This window comes from Anolis sagrei, chromosome 12 (assembly GCF_037176765.1).
Source record: "Anolis sagrei isolate rAnoSag1 chromosome 12, rAnoSag1.mat, whole genome shotgun sequence".
NCBI classification, from domain to species: Eukaryota; Metazoa; Chordata; class Lepidosauria; order Squamata; family Dactyloidae; genus Anolis; species Anolis sagrei.
In genome coordinates this window covers 11,994,893-11,996,872 of record NC_090032.1, presented here as the reverse complement: position 1 = coordinate 11,996,872, position 1,980 = coordinate 11,994,893, and the positions used below count along the sequence as shown (strand labels likewise).

The window sequence follows — 1,980 nt, the reverse complement described above, 5'->3', positions numbered from 1 at the left end:
CCCAGTAGATTGCAAACTTTATGCCAAAAGGAATGGGTTAAATTTAGCGTAGGTTGGCCAGAAGAGGGCACTCTTGATCAACAAATCATTGCTAGTGTCTATGATAGAGCAAGAGGAGCAAATCCTTTTGAGGGAAGTTATCCCACACATGTCCCCTATATTCTAGCTTGGGGAGATGTGGTGCGCCAAATGCCAGAATGGCTGAAGCCTTGTGCTTTAGCACATTGTAAAACTCTCCTAGCACAGAAAACTAAAGCTCCTATTCTGCCATGCCCTGTTGAGGAGGAAATAAATGCACCTCCTCCTTATTCAACTGGGGAGCTCATAGCCCCCCAGGCCCCTGCAATTCCAGCCCTTGATCCAGCAGCAGTAAGCCCTCCAACGCAACCTATGGCCCCAGCACAACTGTACCCAGATCTCCCTGAAGATTTAGATGAAGACACAGACTCTACCATGACTGAGTCTTCTTCAACTCCATCCCCTGAAAAAGAATCCCTACAGGCAAAGGCACCACTGAAAACAGCAAAAGGCCATGACCATAACTTAAGGAATATGGACAAGGCAAACAAGAAATTGGCTACAGTAATGCCCCTTCGTCAAGTGAGGGAATTCATAGGGACCCAAGTTGAAGGTGGACAACAAGTGCCTCAGTTCCGGCCAGCTTTTACGCATGTGCCATTTACCAGCTCAGATCTTTTCAATTGGAAGACACACACCACCCCCTTCTCTACAGATCCAGGACCAATGACAGATGTTTTCACTAATATTGTCAATACACATGACCCTACATGGCAGGACTGTCAGCAGTTGATGACGTCCCTCCTTACTACGGAGGAACGTAAAAGGGTCTTAGCAGCTATGAAGCGGCAGACTGAGGCTAGGAGAAATGCTGCTGTTAACCTAGCTGACCACATGAGGGAGAATTGTCCAGAGACTGATCCACAATGGGATCCTAATACAGCAGACCAATTGACTCGAATTCGTCAGTATGGCCAGTTAATGATCCAAGGCCTTGCAGAAGCTGGGAAAAAGCCTACTAACTTATCTAAAGTAAAAGAAATAAAGCAAGGTGCCGATGAAAGCCCAGGCGCCTACCTGGAAAGGCTGTTAAGTGCCTACAGACAATACACGCCTTTCAACCCCGCAGAGGAAGCCAATAGAAACATGGTGAATGCAACTTTTGTAGAACAAAGCGCCCCAGATATTAGAAGAAAGCTACAGAAATTGGATGGGTTTGCTGGAATGAACATGTCTCAATTACTTGACATTGCTAATAGAGTCATGGCAAATAGAGATCAGGAAGAGAAGAGGGATAAACAGAGGCAGATGAGAGCTCAAGCCGTTTGCTTGGCTGCAGCACTGAGGGAATGGAACCCAGAAATAAGGCAAAGCAGAGGGCACAGCAGAGGGCGAAGCAGAGGGCGAAGTTATGGGCCAGGAAGAGGACAGCCCCTTGGGCAGGACCAATGTTCCCACTGTAAACAACGGGGACATTGGAGGAGAGATTGCCCCCAGATAAGAAGAGGGAGAGGAAGAGGACACCCACAAGAGCAGAGAGGAAGAGGAGGTGAGATGCCCGGGAGACAGAGACCCTTCTATCAAGAAGCACGTGAGCAGCCAGAGGAAGAAGGATTCATTGGATTGGCCGGAGGCCCCCAATGGTCAGGGCCAGAAGAGGACTGAAGCCAGTCCGGGGTTCTAACCTTGGGATCCAGGGAACCCTTGGTCAAGGCAAAAGTAGGATCCCAAGAAATAACATTCCTAGTTGACACAGGAGCGGAAAAATCAGTAGTTACCACCCCATTGGCCCCCTTAACCCAGCAAACCATAAAAGTTATGGGAGCAACAGGAGATCAATGTCTCCGACCCTTTCTACAGGAAAGAAGATGTCAGCTAGCAAATAAAGAAGTCACCCACAGTTTTCTATATATGCCTAACTGCCCAGTCCCATTGCTGGGAAGGGACATGCTGTGCAAACTA

The 1,980-nt window shown here is 48.1% G+C and overlaps 1 protein-coding gene across 1 annotated transcript; it reads left to right on the top strand.

The window, feature by feature from the left end:
* The first annotated feature begins 246 nt into the window (after positions 1 to 246).
* LOC132761709 (uncharacterized) lies at positions 247 to 1,683 on the top strand. Its single transcript, XM_060754819.2, has one exon. The coding sequence runs from the start codon at positions 391 to 393 to the stop codon at positions 1,681 to 1,683; it is 1,293 nt and encodes a 430-aa protein (XP_060610802.2). The 5' UTR covers positions 247 to 390.
* Positions 1,684 to 1,980: the final 297 nt, after the last annotated feature.

Coding starts and splice junctions, on each gene's coding strand:
- LOC132761709 (XM_060754819.2), top strand. CDS start 391: ATGGCCCCAGCACAACTGTACCCAGATCTCCCTGAAGATTTAGATGAA.